General features: G+C 40.0%; 2 protein-coding genes across 2 annotated transcripts in view; one reads left to right on the top strand and one right to left on the bottom strand.

Moving 5' to 3' along the window:
- Positions 1-11,207, bottom strand: part of megf6b (multiple EGF-like-domains 6b) — a 51,848-nt gene extending 40,641 nt beyond the window's left edge. Inside the window, exons 1-4 of the mRNA XM_063910195.1 lie at positions 10,828-11,207; positions 9,171-9,305; positions 8,156-8,265; positions 1,396-1,500 (exon numbers count right to left, since the gene is read on the bottom strand). Of these exons, the coding sequence (XP_063766265.1) occupies positions 1,396-1,500; positions 8,156-8,265; positions 9,171-9,305; positions 10,828-10,919 (442 nt within the window). The 5' untranslated portion in view covers positions 10,920-11,207. The remainder of the gene's footprint in view (positions 1-1,395; positions 1,501-8,155; positions 8,266-9,170; positions 9,306-10,827) is intronic.
- Positions 11,208-14,731: 3,524 nt separating this feature from the next.
- On the top strand, positions 14,732-20,235 carry LOC134882471 (aflatoxin B1 aldehyde reductase member 2-like). Its single transcript, XM_063910205.1, has 7 exons — positions 14,732-15,577; positions 17,728-17,915; positions 18,103-18,207; positions 18,281-18,377; positions 18,636-18,735; positions 18,851-18,980; positions 19,188-20,235. The coding sequence occupies exons 1-7, from the start codon at positions 15,385-15,387 to the stop codon at positions 19,413-19,415; spliced, it is 1,041 nt and encodes a 346-aa protein (XP_063766275.1). The 5' UTR covers positions 14,732-15,384; the 3' UTR covers positions 19,416-20,235.
- The last annotated feature ends 140 nt before the right edge of the window (positions 20,236-20,375 follow it).

The following is a 20,375-nucleotide window of genomic DNA, read 5'->3' on the forward strand; positions in this document are numbered from 1 at the left end:
GAGAACTAAAAGCTTTGACATTCCTTTTGTGCCCTTAATTGATGTATGTTAATTTACATACACAAACATCATACAGGTTTTTGTATTTCACTAATAAATATTCATCTGCTGTTCGGAGTTTTAAAGACTTATTATTACCATAATAAATGAGTCTATTTCACCAATTGATACAAAAGAGTGCATTTTGTCAAGAGACCTCGGAAAGATTTACAGAGCCGTAATGCAACTTTGTTTACATGTTCTATTTCCTGTAAATCTATACTCTTAATTTAGCCTGAATGCTGATGAGCAACATCAGATTCAGCAGATGGCTTTAATCTGCTCAAAGACGTCCAATAGGCCCTTCAGGACCAGGCTACAAAAAAAACTATTGACAGTTTAAAGCAGCGCCTCAATGGGCATGTGTGTTCATGAATCCACTGTCCTTATGATTAAGTCTTTTATTCAAGCATGAAGTAATCAGAAGTAAGCCAGGTCGGCTCAGCTGCCTTAGAGAGCTCTGATCATATAGGGGCTGTCAGGCCTTCAAATCCCAAAGCTTGATTATAATTCCTATAATAACCAAAGAGGCACTGAAGGTATAGCTACAAGGTGTTGTGAAGCAACATCTGTTGAGAACTCTTGCTGAGATAATCATGTGTGTATGAAAAGTAAGTGATAAACTTGCAGCTCCTAGCCAAAGAGTGTTAAGTTAGACAGACCATCGTAACAAAAGCAGACCATGATTTTCATCTGTCACAGCAGCTTGAACTTGTGCAACAAAGTCTGCAGAGGGCACGAGTCAAAAAGGGGAAGAGATGGACAATTCTGGTAAAAACAAAAGTTGACACTAAGAGGAATTTCCTGTCGTGTGGTTTTATCAGAAAAACAACGGAGTCCTCCACTGTTTTACTTCAACGGCTCAAATGTAACAATGGAGTTGCTGATAAAATACTTGGCTGCTAGCAAAGGAGCCAACTGCTGATGTGAGGAAATTCTCATTCACTCATAGAGAAAGGCGAGCACTCAAACAGAGTTCAGTGGGGAGCTGACTGAATCGGATAAGAATTGTAGGCTCCAGCTACGAGACTAAAGGTGTTTTTATTCAAATGGCTGCTATCAGTTTCTGTCTGTGGAGAGTTTTTATGACTTCTACTTTCATTGTAATGAACTGACAATAATGAATTATGGACTTTTTTATGTGTAAAGAAACTAGCAAAACAACATTGCAGTGTGTGACATTTTGTACATCAATTCCTCAATGCAGTTTTAAACTTTAATAAAAAAAACAACAGCTGGAGAATTTCAGATAAATGAAAGTAGAAGAAAAACAAAGAAATTGAGCACAAACAAACATGAGAAGAAAAGAAGAAAATGTGATAATTAATGTAAAACACATAGTGAGGATGTCCTCACCATACTGGCAGCTGGGCCCGTTGAACCCTGCGAGGCAGTCACAAAGCTGTGTGGATCCCTCTCGACAATGGCCCCCGTTGAAGCACACACCGTAGCTACACACCGCTGCAGAGAAAGACAAAAAGAAAACAGTGTGTGAAGCAGAGACACCTGGCTGTTGTCACGAGATGTCAACATCTTCAGTTTAAAATGCTGACCTCTTTCTATCAAAGCCTCATCATCAGCCTGTTCACTCCTGACTAAACAGGAACCTTGATTCTCTTCCATTCACACTAACCAATGTGAGAGGAATCCACAACTTGGCTCTCTTTGAGCAGAAGCGCAGGCTTTTGGCCAAGACAAAGACATTTCTAAACTACTTTTAACAGAATGTGAAATGGTTTGAGCAGAGGCTACTGCTTGAATAACATTTTAAAAGAAAGTGTCCTTTCCCCTGCATGTTACCCTTGTTTGAATAACTATGATCATTGTCGCCATCAGTGATCATACAGATGTTCATGGTATAAAATCAGCGGGCCACAGAGCCAGTGTGGCTCATCCATCTCCTGGAGCCTGCAGCCCTGTGTCCTTAAATCCATAAAAAGTCAAAGTACGCTCATTAAGACTGGAAATTCAAAGAATCTAGGATGTATCGGTAGCTCTCGTTCCCAGCACCAGCACAACAGTCACATGAATCATCTTCAGTACAAGTATGGGTGTGTGCGTACATTACATGCTGAAGACTCACAGCCTGTCTGTATCTGATGTGTGTCGACGCTAATGTCCCTGTGAAGTAAGACACAGCTGTTTGAGCCAGACCTGTTGTTTGCACTCTCCTGAGCAGAGTACAGTGCTTAGTGATGACAGGTAGAGAGGATTGATGTCTATCATTGCTTTCTCCGACTAACAACATGTTGACACTTTGGAAGTGAAAAACATGGTCCAGCTAATCACGAGAGGAATTAAAATGCCAACCCTTCCCTCGTATGATTGTGTAGAAACCCTCTGAATGCAAGTTTAACTGTGGGGATCCTGCCAAATATGCATTTTTCTTCCCATCTAATCCAACCAGAGGCGGCATGACCAATCATCCCACCAGGCACTTGCGGTTTCCATTTATCATCCATTTATGGTCATAGTGATGGTATCAATGTGCCCGGGGCAGCTCAAACAGAAACAGTGAATTTTGTCTAATCGCTGTTCTTATTGTTGCTGTGTTTCTCGCCGTTAGCACTTAAAACGTGTGTCTGAGTTGTCTGTATAGTGTCAGCCCATTTAATGTTTTTAACCTTTATATTTCTGGGAAATTATGAGGGCCGTTTTTTAGGAATTTCCGACATTTGATGGACTTGATTTACTTATTTTCATTAAGTGTGTTGCAGTCCTGATGATACACAAATATCTGTACTTTAGATACTTTACCAGAGGTTCACTTAAAGGTTCAACTGAGGAAATGAATTATACGTTGGCTGTGAAAATGAAATCTGAGTAAAGTCCAGCTTTAGCCGTATTATGCCAGCAGCAGCAGGGAATAAAATAACATTTCTAGACAAAGGGAGATAGATATGAAGAAGGGATCTCTAATAACCGCAGATGAGTTAGATCAATTTCATCCAGTAGATTTACAGGGCTCCTTTGAGACAAGCACTAAGTCTAAACATCCGCCTGTCATCTGGCTCCATCCTCAAACACCTGCTCAACAGTTGGACCATCCAGGGAGACTACAACAAATAACCCCCCACACGCACGCTATATTGTACACACACACACACACACACACACACACACACACACACACACACACACACACACACACACACACACACACACACACACACACACACACACACACACACACACACACACACACACACACACACACACACACACACACACACACACACACACACACACACAACTTAAGACAGACACAAAGAGACCACAAAACCCATCAGATTCATTAAAGTGCTACAAATGACTGTAAAATACATACAAGTGAAGCTGCTGAAATCCTACCCCAACAGGAAGCCAACGGCTAATCTGCCCACGATGACTTCCAGCTCCTCAAGACTGTGTGGCTACAGGAGCTATGATACTGTATATTGGTTCAACATACAGCTACACAACCATCTCCACTTCTGTGATTAGCTAATGTGAGGGAATTTTGGTGTGGTGACAGCAGCAGATGACAGACAAACAGAAAAAAAGAATCCCTGTGGTCAGGTTTGATTGCAAAAAGATTCAAATTCTTCAGAACAATTATATTACCACCATGCTGTGAGGGATTAAGTTAATGAGATGTTTCCAAATTGTGGTAAAAAAGCTTTAAATGAAATTAATTACCAGAAACAAAAGGTAAAGGTCAGATGTCTCTAAGAGTCACTTCAGGGTAGCATGGCTAAGCGACAACAAGAGGAATGTGCATTCCCCTCCTAAGATGTGAGACACTGGATTTTTGGCAGCTAACCAGTGCATTTTTGGGCCGCCCCCATCCTGAGCCCCTGCTTAATCTTCCCTGAAATAATTTCTTAATGTGGCATGCAGCGTGGCATAAAAAGCACTCTCAGCTGTGGCTGTGAATGCCTCCACTCCATTACAAAGACACCTTCTCTCACAGGATTAGCAGCTCCCACAAAAAGAAAAGACAGAAAGAGCAGGGGTCAGCGACTCGTGCCGAGAAACTGAAAACCAACAAGCAGGTGTCACCCTTACAGTTTCTGAAGGGGATGACCACATCAGCACACAGTGTTTGTTTAGGCTCCATCAGTCTGTTTAACCCCGACAGTTTGACCTAGAGGGAGACCACATTTAGGGCACTTCAAGGACACAAAGGCCTCCACTCCACTCCACTGGTGCCATAATTGGTACGCTTGGAGCAGAGCACTGTACTTTGAGGCAACAAATTATGTTTTGCTACGCTGAGGAATGTGTCATTTCAAAGAGTTTTTGTGAAAACCAGGCCTAGCTATATCAGATAATCTTTGACTGAGTTCTGGGAGAGACTTTAAATGGATAACTAGTAACTAGTAATAACTAGACTTTAGGTTGGTTTGACAAAGCAGGCACAATAAGGCTTAGCAAAAAATCATTTTGTGAGCAAGACTGTGCAATTAGAATAATAGGGGTATTGCATGTACCCTTAATTATACAGACTGTCTATATCATTCCTATCAAAAAATGGTGTGAATGAGAGTACTGACATTCAGTCACAACACAAAGAGTAGGCACGATCAAAAACACCTGTCACATGGTCAGCATTTGGCCTACCGCATTGTGATTTGCTGCCTTTTTTCCGGTTCTAATGCAACAAAGATGCGGATTAGACATGATTCTGCCATGCGTGCCACTCAGACCAAACAGGAAACATATTACACTAATTTGTCAAACAAGAATCATGTTCAAACTTACAAACTGGCAAGCCTGATTATTTCTGCACAGCTTCACTCACCACCCTGCATTACACAATTACATCTTCAACTGAGCAGCATTGTCCTGTGATTTCTTTGAATCTCTGTGTACTTTTTGATTGAAGACTTTGACAAGTTTTTCTCACCAGATTCACACTATAATAAGTTTAATTCCTCAATATGTTCCCACAGCAAGTTCTTCCAGTTTGAATCAACATACCTCATGTTCTCAGAGCTTAATATCTAACAGCAGTTTCCCCCCCCAAAAAATGTCAGTATTCTGCAGACCTTACAACCTCTGCACATTGCAGAAAGAAATATATCATCATAACCAGAGGCAGTATTGTGATGGAATTTAAACTACAACACTGTTTTGCCGTGTAATGCAACAGGTGGTGTCTCAGTTGGTTGATTTCTGTTTGTCTGAGTCTTTTTGAGCTCAGCTATGTTTGATGCAGTCCCCTCCTCTGCTGACATAGTTGTCGCAAGCACACACACGCACACAAACACACACAGACCACCCATGGATAGACATAGGACGGTTTCTTCTTTTCTGGCTACTGGGCCCATTTCACTTGTAGCTACTTTTGCCAGCTTGCTCCCGCCACAAAAGGAGGCCAGTTCCTATTCAGTGGTTAACGAGGACGACAAAACGGAGGAGCTATTGTCCCTGCTCCTCAGGACCTGCCACAAAGCTTATTGTTGCCATCAATCAACATAACTGCTCGTTTCCACTCCCGCCTATAACCCTGTCCATCCTCACCCGGCCCGTGGCTACTTGCTGAGGTAAAAGGTTTAACACACTAATTGAGTGGTCCTGCAAATGTTTGAGAGGAGGAAGTCGCCATCACAATGTCAAGAGTTCTTCACCTTCAGGAGAACAAGATAATCGTCAAGCCAATTGGAGCCTTTACAAAACACACAAATGTCGCCTTGGTTGCACTTGGGGGTTTTCAAAAAAGGGCTGGCTGACTTTTTTGTAGACAATAAATCATTAAATGTGTCATGAAAACTATAAATAGATGTGGCTTTAAGATTGTTAAATCAATTATTTGGGTAATTGACAAAGCAAAGTGTCTCAATCATTCTCTGATTCCAGTGAATTGTTTGGGCAATAAGCTCTAAAACATCAAAACTTGGAAACAAATACTTCAGATTTAGAACTCGCCCAAAAACTCTATTGACACTATTGTGTGAATGGTTAACTCATAAACGTTTATAATAACATGATAATGGCTTCAAACAAAAATATATGGAAAAAAAGAGGGAGAGGGTCAAGATAGCAAAATCAATTGTGATATAACCAGACGTATACTGAAGTTGATGTATTCTTTCTCCAAATATATGACTAATTATGCTAAGCAAAGAATGCTTAAGACCAAAACAAAGGAGGCCAATCAATGCAACACTGTGACAGGATGTCAACATCTGGTCAACGGGTGAATATTGAGGCAGAGAAGAAACACAGGTAAACTAACGGTAGCACAAACTACTCAACTTGCAGCCCCAGTGTGTGCTGTAAAAACATGGTTAGAGCCTCCATTCTGCTCTACTCCCTCACAATACACACAAGTAATCCGACTAATTACCTTACACTGACATTTTATTAGGGAACACACACAGAGAGAAAAAGAGGGTCAACACAACGCAGTGAGAAAGCTGAGCAGTGCCAGACACTAAATCACTATCTCAAACACAAAGCATTCCCATCTCGCGCAATCTTCTACTCTTTTGGGGGTTTTCAGGGGATTTGCTAAAGCTGTACATTTTACAGAGCAGATTTTTCCTTTTGGATGTTGAAGGCACTGTTGAAAACAGCCCCACAGATTGCATTGTGCTGACTGAGGTACAGTACCGATAGTGCATAGCAAAGTGCGCATGAGTTGGAAAGGGGGGGATTGTGGTGTGAGCTTCCTTTTATCCTGGTTCAATGGCTCAGAGAAAAGGGTGATTAGTTTGTCCTATCTCAAAGTGCTGCCACGTCTTTGGTTACAGAGATAAAAGCCCTGCCTCATGTCGAAGAGAGCAGCCATTGTCACGCAAAAAGAAACAAAACCCCCCGTCTAATTTAGTGAGGGGAAACACTGGGCAGTCCTTAAGAATGTATCTTTCAGACATTTCTCTATAAATGTTTTAAAACAAAGGCTGAATAATTCTTCTTTGTATCATTTAATACTATAACCTTTTTCCCTGCAAACAATGAGCTCTTTGAAGAGAGCATAGATGCCATAATAACACACCGATGACAGGCACATCCAGGAGATCTTCTCTCGCTCTTCATCCCTTCAGAGGGCTATCCCAGACAGTAATGTGCCTGTACCGGGGAGTTTCAGCATTAGACACTAAGCACATGGGTCGGTTTGAGGTAGGGCCACAAGAGCAAGGAAGTGGGAACTTTCTTGTCTGTCAACCGGACAGGGGGACAAACTGTTTACAGGAAGGCTTTGCCAAGGGTCTGTCTATGGTATGCAGGCTATGTGCTCTGAATCACTGGCTGTAAAATCCCATCAAAGGAGGCTTCTTGGTCTCAGCGGTGTGAAGCTAAGCTTATCCACAAGGAGATGAGCTGCAGGCAGCCCCTCTGTGACCAACAGTTATATCTTTCCATACATGGAGTCGTGGACTGGACTTAGAGGGGAGATTCACATTTGTTTTACTTTGTTTTACCTTTTCTTTTTGTGCAAAGCAGGTGGTCTCTCCTCCATAAATAGATAGGTATTGTTTTGGGGCTCTTGACTGTAATCGGTTGGGGTAAATATTGGATGGGATTGTCCGTTTTTATACCCACAATACATTCCTTTGACCTACACAGCAATTTCACACCTCTGAATAAATAAAGTGGCATCACTATATGGATGAGGGCCAAGATTTAAACATGGGACCACAGCTAGTGCAGGAATGTTGCAATTTGGAGCTTAAATGTTTACTTTAAAAAATGCAAATACAGCCAAGTATAATCTCACAAAAGACTGGCTATTTATCATAAAATTACCAGAGCACTACAGAGCAATAACCCGAACCCGGACCTTAATGGTTTTTTGCTAAGGGTAGAGAAGGTACTACTATGCAGGGCTCATTTGAGAGCTAATGTCAACACTTGAGATTTTTTTTCCCACCGTCCACATCCAAACCTTGTGGGATAAGTAAAGTGGACATGGTGCTGACTGATAACATCTTCCGAGGAGTCTGGATGGGCAAAGCATGTCTTAACCTTTTCGACCTTTTTCGGAAAACCTTTCATTCAGATCACTGTGCCAAGTGTGAGGTGGAGTTTGAAGCACCCCACCTCCTGCTGAGTCAGGAAAAGGCTAATTGTCTAAGTACACATACCTACGTACATGCAAAAACCCTGATAAATGGGATGAGATACTTACGATACAGACAACCGGCTTCTCCATTAAGTTGAGACCATCCAGGGCAACACTTATACACAGTCTGATAATCCTGTCTGTACACTTGTCTGTATGCAGTGTAGTACGCTGTTCTGTTGACATGAAAAACATCAATTTAAAAACAGCAAATTAAAGAATTAAAAAACTGGCAGATTTGTATTACTTAAATGTGAAACTGTAGTGTGTAGTCGACCATGCATCACATTACTTGGCACATATCATTTGTGATGTTTATGTGGTAAATACCATGGGATAAGGATAAACAAAAATGTAATCTGATCAAACTACTGCCAGTGCTTAAAGTAAAGTGCAGTACAATGTTCAGCAAACATTTTCCCAGACATTTAAGGCGCCATTTTATTAAAGTGTGACTGGCAGACCCAATTTCAGAGAACGGTGCCTATCCCTGTACTTTAGGACCCCTCTCATTGCACCACAGTCATTACGCATGGTGGAAACACGTTTTGCTTACAGTGAGTAATTGTGGCCTTTGCTGCCTTCAAAGCAGCCTTTGAGTCTTGCAACAAGGTAAAAAACGCTGTGAAAGCGAGCATGAGCAGCAAAGTGTGAAACTCTTGAAACAGAGACAGGCGGAAATGTAAGCATTAGGACTCTCCTTCAAAGGAGTGTTTTCTGCAAAGATGCCTGTGTGTTAAAAAGCTGGTCACCCCAATGAAGTGGGGTTACACCTTGCACTTAACAGTAAGAGAGGTTCAAAAGCTGTGATTACAGAACAAGAGTGAGAAAGAATTAGGAGGAAATAGAAGGTCAGGGTGCTCATCCTGTTTGATATTGTATGGTGGAGGGGGGGTTAAATGAAGGATCATGCCCTGTCTGATGAATTATTTTGGTTGCATGACTCAGGAACACATAATTAAAGCTTTGCTCAAGCCAGAGCTTAATCAGCAACAAAATTCCCTGCAAGTGAAGATGGGAGTGTTTGTATGAGGTTTTGACAACTAAAAAAAGGAGACGACAAATGAGGTGTATTACTCACCTTCTCTCGTATCCCATACACCATGACTGTCCCACGCAGCCTTGCTTCCACACTTTAACCATGCGTGTGAAGGCCTGTACACACGGCTGCCTCTGGGCGACCAGCGTCACCTCCCTCTCAAGACACACATTGGGCCTGAAACAAAAACAGTGGTAAAAATACTTAAGATGTCAAAAGTTTTTTTTATAGATGCATGGATGGCAGGAGGGAAACTTATGATTGCAGTAAGAAATGTTTCAACAACAAAACAAAAAAAAGAGGTACATAGTTTGCATAACTTTTGATTCTAGGTGACGACGTAATGCCTGTGAGGGATTTACCTGTGCTGGAGTGTAAGGCTGCATATGATGTCTGGTTTTGGTATTTTTAAAGACTTAAGGGGAATTCCTCAACTATCCCCTTTCAGGACGCTTACTACAAGATACTACCTGCAGTTCAACCTAAAGCTCAGTATACAAAATGTGTTAAATAAAAGTATGTTAGAGGGTGGCATTAGCATCAAAGTGGAATGCATTCATTTTATATCTTCTACGTCAAATGGAAAAAGCAACAAAAACAAATCATATCCAGATCAAACCTTTTTGGATGCGAGCCAGGTTTGGTGGTGAACAAAAGCATATGATGTACCATCCCTGGAACCAGTTACCACTCCAATGCAACATATTTTCAAAAACAGTTCAAATAAAAACAAGCCATCATTTTTGAAGAAAATTAACTTTAGATATTAGTGTTTTCAGTGGACATATGGTAGAATGTGCATGTTTTCACTTGTATGAACAAGGCTGAATATCAGCAGAGATAGCAGACAGTTAACATTTTCGCCCCCAGGTAAAACACGATAAGCCTTCCTGTGATGTTTTGTGCTTCCTACACAAAGTCTGTCTGGGTTCACGGGCAGACCTGCCACTGATGTCTTTCAAACCATTTGCTCCACTGCACAGAGGAGTCTGTTTTTTTTTTTAAAGCGCTAAATGAACTTTGAAACATGGTAACTCTCCAAGGACAGACAAGAAGGTCTGAAATACGGAGATCGGCAGGAATCTTAAGACAACATCCAGCTGCTCATCCCCAACAAAAGTAATCTCTAGCACCTCCAGATACAGTAATTGCATATTGAAAAGACCGTATTGCTAGTGGCAGGTAACCCCAGAGAATCCTCTCTCACATAATTCAGACTCTTTCTTTATTATTTTGGGGTTTAAAATACCTGTTATAATTGCATGGCTCTTTACTTTGAGGGGCTTTAAACTAACTCTGAAAGAGTTAGAAATGCATTTCAGGCCATTCAAATTGAGCTAATGTATAATCATTTAAATTACAGTAATATGGTGCATTGAAGCCAATAAAGACCATGATGAGAGTGCATAACAGTTAAATGAATCATTCAGCATCTACAAAATAGATCCATCTTTCTGCTGCTGTTTGAAACTAAACATGCTCCGTTTTCTGCCCCTGGTTGAGTCTTTGACAAAAGTTTTTAAGTGCAGGTGAACAAGCAGTTTTATCACAGTCAAACTTCAAAGGGAATGTAAGGCTGTAAAAATATCTTAGAAAAGATGAAGTGTAAACATCATGGCTAAAGAATCTGTCTCCTAACAAAATAAAAGTAAAGTCAATAGCCCATAAAAAACAAAACATGGGAGAAAAGTTTACTCACATATAGGACTGAAGGTTGTTGGCGATGCCATAACGCAATGCACGAGCCTCTATAACAAATAATATGAAAAAAATAAAAAGAATACTATCCATTTTATTATTATTAGAGTTTAAAGGAGTATCAACTACGTGCAGACTTATTCATGAGTATAACTCAATTAAACCATTAAAAAAACCTAATAAATAACTGAACTAAAAAAATCCGACCGCTCTTCGGGGTGAAACTCAATAGGTAATGTAAAAGTTATTCCGCGTGGAAATATTCAGCGCTTTCCATAAATGACCGATCCATCACATCCATTCGCCGGTGTTTGTGTGTGACACTGACTGCAACCCGCAGCTCACCTACGCTTCGTCACTGCAGATGTCAGACTGACGGTCAAAAAGTTGTGGAGTCTGAGCGGTTTCTGCCTCCCAGCATTCACTTGGTAATGATGGTAGGGGTTTGGAGGGGGAGGATGGAATGGGTTTCATTTACTATTCAGAGCTTCAACGGCTTCTGACACACACACACACACACACACACACACACACACACACACACACACACACACACACACACACACCACGAGACTCTGCAAAGTGCACTCACAAACGGAGAGTTCGGATATGATTAAGAGTTTTTAACTTTTCACTTACTTTCTCGTCTTTAGTTAAACGTGTTTGCTTTATATTTGTTTTAAAACGGAGCAAGGACGCCTGGGTATTTCTATTAAGACGTGCTGGATTGAGCATATTTACGTGTAGAATCTATTCATGCTAATATTAAATCCTTCCACCAATAAGGTTTAACTTTTACCAATTGATGTAGGCAAAGTTCGTGCAGTTATACAAATGAGCGCACTTGCAGAGTTATGTCCGCGCGTTTAGGGACCCATGACGCAGAGCAAAGACGCATCTGCAGAAGGGGAAGTGAAACCGCTCACGCTAGGTATGGACATTTGGGAAAACTGAGTGATATACTATCTCCCGCGGAACAACAGATGATGTTTGGGGTTGAGTCTGAAGCAGTCCCTCTGCAGGGCAAACAGCTGATAGTGCGGTCACAGGGTCAGCCGCCAGGACCGACTGCTGCTGCTCTGCAAACAAAGCTTTCAATGCGCGCATGTGTTCATGACCCCAAAGAGTCCAGGGTCACCGCTGTCGAAGCAGCCTCCGAGGGTCAAACTGCACAGCATGTCTGAATTAGATCAGTATCAGACATATCAGAGCTCATCAAAGACATGTGTTAACAGTGGGGACGGACAACTAGAGTGTTTTTCAATTTTTTTTTACCTGAAACATCTAAATTAATTATTTCTGTTTATTTCAAAATACATAGACTACCAAGTTTCAATAAATTAAATAACCTAAACCGACTGACACAGATTGGCAGGTGACGGCCTTGCCTGGTTGGCAATCCATGCATAGAATCCATGACCCATTTAGGTGCCTCAACAATTAATTAATTAATTTTATTCCAAGATGTCAGCAGGCTTTTTCTTTAATCACAAAAACAACCTTTCTAAAAGTTGACCCAATGTATGTTCAGGACAAACGCAGAAAAACATGCTTCTAAAGAAGTGAACCATAAAATAACGGGTTGTTTAGTTAGGACACACTGAAATAATAGCTATTTAACCTTAATGCATCAGCCTATCACATAGTATGTCTGGACGGCACATTGCTGGATGGATGCAGGAAAAACCCAGGGTGATATTAAGTGATGCAAGACACAGATGATGATTTGCTGACACTTAGTGGTCAAACATAGGAACTACATCTTGAAAACGCAACAAATACAGTTGAACATCGCTTAGGCCTACCACCAAAAATGGAAATGGTCACAGAAAATGGGACTTTGCAATACCTCAACCAGCCAAGCAAAGATGTAAATGTAATCAAACCGGTTAAGTAACTTAGAAAAGACCCCTAATCACAACCTCCTTTTAACAATACGTTTAACGTCTTAGGAATAGTTGAATGGCAGAAAAGTTAAATGAAAAGTGTAAAAATTCCCATAATGGCATCAAATCTGTACACAACTCCTAATGTTAGGAAGATAAATGTATATTTTGAATGTTGTATGTTGAATCAGTGGATAAATGCATGAAAGTACAGCTGAAGCAGTATAGCAGTTACAGTAGAAGTGTTTTAAGAATGAAAGAGTAATGTGTAGTAATGCCGCTTTTCCACCAAACCGGATCCGATTCAGGTTCTGATCTTTTGCTTTTCTGGTTCTACTCTGTAGCGCCCCTTGAGTTTCCACCCCTCAGAGGACGAGTAGAACTCGTGGGTTTGAACATGTTTCTATTTTTGTTTTGTTATGTATAATTGTCTTGAAATGTGTCTTTAGGGTGACTAACAACACCCGTCCAGGGACTACAGATGAAAAGGTAGCCTCTTGGCTAACTCTGGCTCATTTACAGAAATGTTTATTAATGTACATTTTCCCTGAAATAAATGAAAAACAACAACAAAAAAACATCAGTTAACCCTGAAGCTACCTCACTAACCTAACATCCTGCTTGATTTCAATGTCATTGTTCTGTTTTTCCAATTGTTGGGAACAGTTACAAGCAATTTGTCAATAATAAATATTCAATTTGCTTTTTCAACGTCTGAACGGTAGCTCAGGCCATTAGCGGTAAGGCAGTGGAATATTACCTTTTGAAAGCATGACTGGGTTCGTATCTCACAGCGACTATTTTCATAGCGTTTGATATGTGCTTTGTAATGGTCACTATATGCATTTTTTTAGCAAATAAACAAAGCAATATCCTTTGAGGTGGCCATGCTAGTGTTTAGTCCGTAACACATGGCTTCTGAATTCGTTTTTGAGGCTTGCGTTGGCAGCGTCTGCCTGTGTCATATTGAATATCACCAGCTAACATGGTTGGGGTTTATTTCATCCATGTTAAACAGTGATTTGTAAACAGCTGATAAGGGCTGTGTTCGAAACCGCATACTCCATACTACATACTTCCATACTCATCGATCAGACAGTATGCAAAGCGTTTACACTGCAGCATACTACATGATAACCCACAATGCACTGCGCTCCTACCCGAGCTGAAATCAACAGGCTGAAGCTGATTTCATTTTAGCTCTAAACTCTTTAAATATATCACTTTATCGACATTTCAAACATTTTTCAGGCGAGAAAGTAGCCGTTTAGATCCCCAGTTTATCGTTAATTTGTCTAAATACCAGCCGTTTACAATTTTGTTCGGAATAATTCGGAGCTACTCAAGCTAGCGTAACGCACTTCGTCATTTTCACAAAATACAACACCCGTTGCCCTTTATTATCCGGAAAACCATAACGACAGAATTTGAAAACGGAAAGCGAACCTACCCTCGATGTAGCTAGCTTGAAACCGCCGTTTACCTTTTTAATCAACTATAAATCCAAAGACAGATAGCTAATGGGACATAATATACAACATAATATAACATACCTCAGCCTGAAAATTGGAGGGAAAAATTATATCCGTTATATTTTCAATCGCTAGGTAAATTTACATAATTGAGCAACAAAGTCGTTGTGAATTGAATAATTTCATAAAGTTTAATAAAGAATCTCATTTAAAAACTATACTTAGGGTTAAAAACTTATTTCATTTATTAATTAAATAATTGTTCCTAAAAATGCTTAAAAGTTAAATACATAGATAGTCTGACAAATTCATATTAAATTGTTTTACAGGTGGCTTCAAGAGGGCCATATTGCAGAGTGAATCCCCATGTTCCTCTGTTGCGCCTCTATTTTAATGGAGATGACACCAGGAAGGACTTCCGTGTGTCCCGAGAGTCCCTGGAGAGCCTCATCCAGGTCGTGGCAGACATGGGGGAAGTCCTTTGAGGTCCTGGTGTTTCTCTACTGGTTGGCCTGTGGAACGTCCTACCATGTCACGTCACCGACGTCACATTGCGTTGCATCTTGGGTAATTTGAGTATGAGTAGTAAGCTTGTCATGCATACTCAACATTATGGCGAATCTAGTATGCCATCCGGGAACTTCTTGCCTACTCAAACTTGCATACTTCGAACACAGCCAAGATCTATATGGTTCAAGTACCGGATTGTTTGAGCCAGTCGTTGGCGTAATGAGTAACATTCATGGTTGAGCTATATATTGCCCAAATGTACGGGTTCGAATCCCGTTGCTGGAGTGTGAATATTGTTTATTTTCATTTTTATTTTTTGGCCAGCGTATTTTGTGTTGTTGTCTATAGGTGATCTCGACATGTGCATTTGACATGAACTGGTGATGTTAACGTATTTTCGCGGAGGTTTTCTCCGTTGTCTGGTCACACGTCAGACACACAAGTTACGTGAAAATGACGAACCGGGCAACCACAACATCTGGCGGCAAAGGTAAAGAAACGCCACCAGTTGAACCGGAATCCAGTTAAACTGGAACACCGGCCCTGGGCATAGGCATGTGATCATATATAAATGATCCCATACCTACAGCACCACACCCATACTAATAACCTGAAGACGTTGTGCACTTTGGCAGCGGTACTCTATTAAAGACGTGAATTTGCAGAGATTTTGGGCTCGTCGGTCTTAACATGTCGTCTCAAAGTAAGCGGCCTGTTTCCGTATTGGGAACTAACGCTTTCGGTAGTAGAGCCGATGCGGAGCAGAGTCTGGAGATGGTGAAGACTTTCCTGGATAGGGGACACGTGCTGCTGGACACAGCTATCATGTACGCAGACGGGAAGGCAGAGACGTTTATAGGGAGCATGAACCTTCCTAAAACAGGTAGGGCTACAGGAGATGCACCGAGAAGTTGGGAATTTTTGCTGTTTTACTGTTCCGTAAGTACTTAGTACTACCTAAGAGCACTTTTGTACTTCAAAGTATTTATTTTGTATGCTATATAATACACTGTTAAAAAAAATAAAGGAATACTTTTTAATCAAGAGTATCCATCAATTCAATTAAACTTCCTCGGATATTGATCTGGTCAGTTAAATTTCAGCAAAATGGACCATCGGCATTGCGTTTTCAATACATACAATAGAACAGTACTGCTACCAGTGGCGGCTGGTGGAGTTTTCTCCAGGGGGGGCTATAACTCCAAAATGTATATATATTTTTTAAAAAAGCATGCATACATGTACTAAGGTATCAAACGAGTGTATTTACATAAATGAAAACAACAAAAACAACATTATAGATAGAAGTGCAAAGAGAAACAAGTGCAATATATGTACAGTATATGCAGTTAAGAGTGATTATGTAAAGATAAGGGCAGTATAAAGAGGTGGGAATAATTGGCATAGTATAAACAGATGTAGTATGAACAAATATACAGATGTGCTATATTACTATACAGAGGGCCAATATACATATATAATAAATATATATCTATCTATCTCTCTATCTATCTCTAGATATATCTCTATATCTATATATTTAAATAATATATATCATATATAACATGGACAATACACATACTTTATGACAGAAGGCTGTGACGTCAGCCCCGCCGCCAAATCCAGCTGCATTCAGCTAGGGGCGCAGGCAGTGGCGGCTGGTGGAGTTTTCTCCAGGGGGGGCTATTACTCCAAAATGTATATATATATATATATAAAAAAAGCATGCATACATGTACTAAGGTATCAAACGAGTGTATTTACATAAATGAAAACAACAGAAACAACATTATAGATAGATAGATAGAAGTGCAAAGAGAAACAAGTGTGATATCTAGAGTATGTACAGTATATGCAGTTAAGAGTGATTATGTAAAGATAAGGGCAGTATAAAGAGGTGGGAATAATTGGCATAGTATAAACAGATGTAGTATGAACAAATATACAGATGTGCTATATTACTATACAGATGGCCAATATACATATATAATAAATATCTATCTATCCCTATATCTATCTCTCTATCTATCTCTAGATATATCTCTATATCTATATATTTAAATAATATATATCATATATAACATGGACAATACACATACTTTATGACAGAAGGCTGTGACGTCAGCCCCGCCGCCAAATCCAGCTGCATTCAGCTCGGGGCGCAGGAGAGGTGCGCCCCAACATCGTCCTATCTCTATTGAAGAGGAGCTACTGCGCATGTACAACTTTTAACGAGAGTCTATGGGCAAAGATTCCTGCGCCCCAGGGCGGAAATACGTCACCAATCAGACAATGTCAACGAACGAAACAACTTTACTCATCATTAACTATGAAATATTTATCTTGCACATCTAAAAAAATATATACATATATTTCGAAATATTTTTATTTTATTATTTCATTTTTATTAAAAAAAAAAAATGTCTTATTCAAGGAAATGTGGTGAGAGGTGAGTGGTGGGGCGGCGCCCTAGCGCCCTCTATTGGCCAGCCGCCACTGGGCGCAGGAGAGGTGCGCCCCAACATCGTCCTATCTCTTGTATTGAAGAGGAGCTACTTCGCATGTACAACTTTTAACGAGAGTCGCAAAGATTCCTGCCCCCCAGGGCGGAAATACGTCACCAATAACACAATGTCAACGAACGAAACAACTTTACTCATCATTAACTATGAAACATTTATCTTGCACATCTAAAAAAATATAAACATATATTTCGAAATATTTTTATTTTATTATTTCATTTTTATTTAAAAAAAATTGATGTCTTATTCAAGGAAATGTGGTGAGAGGTGAGTGGTGGGGTGGCGCCCTAGCGCCCTCTATTGACCAGCCGCCACTGACTGCTACACATTAGAAAGAAAATAATGATATTTAAGAATGATAAACCTATTGCAATGAAAGTATAATGAGTGACATGTTTGTATATAGGGATATGGGTAGTTCTATAGATGTATGGGGATCTGATGAAAATAAATTGATGATTGCTGTTTGCTGAAAACATGCTGTAAATGACAAAATGTTTCTGTGTGACAGTAAGCATAGCTACCAAGGCTGACCCATGGAATGGGAAGACTCTGAAGCCGGACAGTGTGTGCTCCCAGCTGGAAAGCTCCCTTCAGAGGCTGCAGACAGAATGTGTGGATCTTTTTTACCTCCATATCCCTGATTGTCAAAACCCCATCCAGGATACACTTAAGGCCTGCAATGAACTCCACAAAGAGGTAAAAATGAACCAGATGCTCTATTTTCAATGACTTGTTGTGTATTGCTGAAACATTTCCAACATGAACAGTGTTTACAACATCTTTGTCAACAGTGTTTCAAACATAATTACAATCATGTTACTGTACCTATTGTGTGGATAATATTTTACTAAACTATGATTTCATGTTCAAATATTGCCCACAGGGAAGGTTCAAGGAGCTTGGCCTGTCAAACTATGCTTCCTGGGAAGTGGCTGAAATTGTCAGCCTCTGCAGACACAACAACTGGATTGTTCCCACAGTGTATCAGGTATAAATGCTCACAATTTGAAATACTGATTTGTTTATCATTAAGGAGACTTATACCCTACCACTTTTCACAGGGGATGTACAATGCCACTACAAGACAAGTTGAGACCGAGTTGCTGCCATGTCTGAGATACTACGGAATGAGGTTCTACGCATACAATCCTCTAGCAGGTGAACTATACCTTCCTTATTTGTGTTTCTGTTAAAACTATACTAGCAATTGGGGATTAATGTGTCACCTGCTGTGGAGAATGATATAGTTCGTCAGCCCACAACTTGGGCCGAGATTAAAATACCTCGAAAGATTGCCTATGTCCTTCCTCTAGCACCACCATCAGGTCAAATGTTTCACTCTTATGTGAAATGTATGTCTAGCAGATGGTTTAATACAAAAATAGTTCAAATTCTGACACCACTCCTCTTCTGCAGGTGGCCTTCTGACAGGAAAGTACAATAACCTAGACAAAGATGGTCCTCTGCCTGAAGGACGATTCTCTGGTGACATCTGGGCTGCAGCATACAGGAACAGGTGAAAGATCTGCATTAAAAAAGATAGTGTGATTTTGCATGTTAGGTATTTCTGTTTGCCTGCACAATGCCAAATAATAAGCACAAAGTAATTGTGTCTGACTTTTCTGTGTCAGATACTTGAAGCAGTGTCAGTTTGAGGCAATACATCTGGTTATTGAGGCGTTGGAGACAGTGTACGGCTCAGAGAAACCCACCATGACATCTGCTGCTTTGCGCTGGATGTACCATCACTCCCAACTTAAGGTAAATATTGTGCATTCATATTTAAGGTAAATATGTATATCTGACATCAAAACTATAGTCTGAAAGCTGTATAAGGGTGCACAGTAATTAAAAAATATCATACCATATACTGTATGTGTATTTAATTATAATGCATTCTCCCAAAACAATGTTCTGTTTTGACAGCATTGTGTGTTTCTTTGAACTTGTAATTGTCTGATATTCCAGGGTGATCTTGGTGATGGAGTGATCATTGGCATGTCAAGTATAGATCAACTTCAGCAAAACTTGGCTGCTGCAGAGGAGGGTCCTCTGGATGAGAGAGTGGTCACCACCTTTAACGATGCCTGGAATCTCGTAGCCCACGAGTGTCCAAACTACTTCCGCTCAAGACACAAAATCTGTCCACCAATCGAGCAGTCTTCGAGGGGTAGAGATACACAGCATGTTGTCTGAATTAGATCAAGCACCAGACATAGCAATGTTAATGTCAATACCATGGAAACTGAAACACCAAAATAATTATTTTTATGTTTATTTCTGGAACCAAATACATGAATTCTCCAATTGATTTAGTTATTTTTTAGTGCAAATTCCCAAACATAAGGTCTAATTAATGAAATTAACAAAACAGACACAAAGTGGCAGTTGACCATCCTGCCCTGTTGGCAATCCATGCATTGAATCCAATAATCCTTTAGGTACATAAGCTACAATTTGAAATAGCACTACCAAAAATAATGGAATTAACTCCCAGATGTCTGCAAACTTTCCGTTAACCACAAAGGCACATTTTTGTCATAATAAACAAATAGATCAACTTTAACTACAGAAACCATAGCCACCATGGACCCTAGAGGTAGTTTGTATGGCAATTACATGGTGTTAATTTGATCACAACTCATTTTGTCACCTCAATAACAAATTGCCTTTCAAAAAGGCATACAAACAAATACTTTGACAAATAACAGGTTAAGCCACATTCTATGAATGTCTGTTTCTTATGTCATTCGAATAACCTCTAACTGTGTTTTTTTTCTTTGTTTGTGTTAATGCTGATTGCTTTGGTATCAGGTTCTTTCACTTAATTTTTAAGACAAATTGTAATTGTTTGTCTGAACTAGTTAATCCTTTATTTCTTTTGTGTATCTGTTTTAGCTTTTCTTTCATAGCTTTATGTTGGTATTGTATGCTATTTCTATTGCGGATCCTTCAATAAACAATAAACAATAAAATGAGTGGTTCTTTAGTCAGGATACACTCTAATTCATATGAATGTTTTTTTTTTTTTACATGAAGTCATAGAGAAACATGCAGGTTCGAGTTTATCATGTATTTTACAAAATATACGTGATTTGCTGACACTTAGTGGTTACGAACAAGAACTACATCTAATATGTTATGTTCAGTAGCCTT

This window comes from Eleginops maclovinus, chromosome 20, assembly GCF_036324505.1.
Source record: "Eleginops maclovinus isolate JMC-PN-2008 ecotype Puerto Natales chromosome 20, JC_Emac_rtc_rv5, whole genome shotgun sequence".
NCBI classification, from domain to species: domain Eukaryota; kingdom Metazoa; phylum Chordata; class Actinopteri; order Perciformes; family Eleginopidae; genus Eleginops; species Eleginops maclovinus.

What these genes read in the sequence shown, in the direction of transcription:
- LOC134882471 (XM_063910205.1), top strand. Translation starts at nt 15,385, where the DNA reads ATGTCGTCTCAAAGTAAGCGGCCTGTTTCCGTATTGGGAACTAACGCT. An exon ending in CATGAACCTTCCTAAAACAG is followed by an intron (nt 15,578 to 17,727) that starts GTAGGGCTACAG and finishes TCTGTGTGACAG; the next exon opens with TAAGCATAGCTACCAAGGCT. An exon ending in CGCATACAATCCTCTAGCAG is followed by an intron (nt 18,378 to 18,635) that starts GTGAACTATACC and finishes CCTCTTCTGCAG; the next exon opens with GTGGCCTTCTGACAGGAAAG.